Raw genomic sequence first — 2,852 nt, forward strand, 5'->3', positions numbered from 1 at the left:
CATGTGAGATTCTGAATAGGTAGAAGATAGGTAGATATCTTCCATTCATTCAAAGGGACAAACAAAAACATTTTTTAAAATGTAATGAGCTGTCATTTTCTCAGCAATTGATAATTCTGTCTTTTATGATATTTTACTATGATATAGTACTATGATATAGTACTATGATATATAGTACTATGATATAGTACTATGATATATAGTACTATGATATAGTACTATGATATATAGTACTATGATATAGTACTATGATATATAGTACTATGATATATTAGTACTATGATATATAGTACTATGATATATTAGTACTATGATATATAGTACTATGATATATTAGTACTATGATATATAGTACTATGATATATTAGTACTATGATATATAGTACTATGATATATTAGTACTATGATATATAGTACTATGATATATTAGTACTATGATATATAGTACTATGATATATTAGTACTATGATATATAGTACTATGATATATTAGTACTATGATATATAGTACTATGATATATTAGTACTATGGTATATTAGTACTATGATATATTAGTACTATGATATGTTAGTGCTATGATATATTAGTACTATGATATGTTAGTGCTATGATATATTAGTACTATGATATAGTACTATGATATATTAGTACTATGATATAGTACTATGATATATTAGTACTATGATATAGTACTATGATATATTGGTACTATGATATAGTACTATGATATATTGGTACTATGATATAGTACTATGATATATTGGTACTATGAGTACTAATAATGGAATCATCTGTACTTCGTTACTTTTTACAGAGCTAGAACAATGTCTTCTAGTCTTATATTTGAATTTCCATGCTTTCATTTTCAATTTACTGAGGTGGCAGTGTAAGCTCTAGCTAATAATTTGACATACACTTTTAAGTCCCATATGCAAATTACAAAGGACAAAAAACACTCAATGACAGATCGATTTGTTAATTTAAAATGTTCATTAATTGGTCAGATAATAAGAACAGATTCCAACGCCTATGAACAAAATATCTACCTTACTTAGCAAACAGTTTCTTTTGAATAACTTTCCTTATACTTCTTTTAACGTCTTTATTCCTCAGGCTGTAGATCAATGGGTTTAACATCGGACTCACAAAGATATAAAAAACAGCTACAATTTTCCCCTGTTGTATAGATGTCTCAGAAGGGGGCCTCAGGTACATGCAGAACAGTGTCCCATAGAAGACAGTGACAGCAGTCACATGGGACCCGCAGGTGGAGAAGGCCTTGCGCCTCCCCTCAGCAGTGTGGATACGCAGAATGGCAGTGAAGATCAAAGTGTAGGAAATGAGGATGATGGTGAGAGAGCAGATGAGGTTGGAACCAGCCACCACCAACATGGCAGTCTCTTTGACATAAGTATCTGAGCAGGCGAGGACTAAGAGGGGTGGGTCCGCACAGTAAAAGTGGTTGATCTCATTGGGTCCACAGAAGGACAGACGAAGTATCAGGATGGTCTGTGCTAGACCATTTGCAAAGCCATAAATATAGGGAGCAGCAGCGAGACAGAGGCAGACACACCTGGACATTTTTCTTCCATATAACAAGGGCTTGCAGATGGCCATGTAGCGGTCATAAGCCATCACTGTGAGCATATAATAATCTGTGATCACCAGTGCAATGAAAACGTGAAATTGGATGAAGCAGCCGATGAAGGAAATGGTTTTTGTCTTGGATAAAAAGTTAACCAGCATCTGAGGAGTAACACTGGTGGTGTAACAGAGATCTACAAAGGAGAGGTGACTGAGAAAGAAGTACATTGGAGTGTGTAGTGTCGAGTCACTTCTGATTAACAAGATCATACTCACATTGCCGATTACTGTGATAAGGTAGATGACTAGAAATACCACAAAAAGAAGGGGCTGCAGCTCAGCCCGATCTGTCAGTCCCAGGAGAAGAAACTCAGTCACGGCTGTATGGTTTTTCTTTAACATTGTGTTTGTTTGGCTTCAAATGACGTCTAAATGAAAGGAAATTAAAATGCATTTAGGTTTGTCATTTATGCATTACCCCAGTGGTGTCATCTGCTACTTCTTCCTCTTCTCTCAAAATGTAAATACATGTGACATTAAGAAATAGCCTAGTGAGCATGTGATTGATGCTTTAAACATCTAAACTAATATAGAGTTTTTTTATATACAAAGGCAATAATATTTAAAATGGTTTTCTGTGGTTCTTTTCTGCAAGTCTTTTGATAGTTAAAGAGCCTTATCTTTTATCTTTTTGCAAGTCTTTGTTATATGTGTTCACTTAGACTTTTCTTGAACCCATGGTTGTAAACATTGCTTTTCTTTGAAACTGTAATTCTTTGTTTAACAACACACCTTTGAATGTGGGATCTAAAGTATCAGCCTTTGAAACCCTCCAGGTTTATCACAACTGAACGTGCTTAGGAAAGTGGAACTGATGCCTGGTATACATCCCTGTAGAACAAGAATTGCTTTGCCTGCCCCTGTGAACTGGAGATCATTTTCCAGATCTTCCCTGACCCTCTAATATGTGCCCATTTTCTTAACTTTATTCTACCTCAGCTGGCCCTCTTATCAACAAATCTTTTTTAACTTTAAAGACCAAGCTACATTTCTTCATTTTGTATATTTTTGTCCAAGGGGGCAAAAATTGGTTCTTGGGGAATGAAAGTAGATATTACATATTTGTATTTATAATACATATGCACATAATACATAAACAATATATATTTGCATGGTATATAGATACACACGTGCACCTGTATTGATGGTATTAAATGTTGATAGGGAGATAAAGAAAACAATAGTGTATCAAAGGGCTCCTGGGGAGG

The 2,852-nt window shown here is 34.4% G+C and overlaps 1 protein-coding gene across 1 annotated transcript; it reads right to left on the reverse strand.

Annotated features, from left to right (window-relative positions):
• Positions 1-1,047: 1,047 nt before the first annotated feature.
• LOC100978172 (olfactory receptor 5M5-like) lies at positions 1,048-1,986 on the reverse strand. Its single transcript, XM_003806081.3, has one exon. The coding sequence runs from the start codon at positions 1,984-1,986 to the stop codon at positions 1,048-1,050; it is 939 nt and encodes a 312-aa protein (XP_003806129.3).
• Positions 1,987-2,852: the final 866 nt, after the last annotated feature.

Source organism: Pan paniscus, chromosome 9, assembly GCF_029289425.2.
Source record: "Pan paniscus chromosome 9, NHGRI_mPanPan1-v2.0_pri, whole genome shotgun sequence".
Classification (NCBI taxonomy): Eukaryota; Metazoa; Chordata; class Mammalia; order Primates; family Hominidae; genus Pan; species Pan paniscus.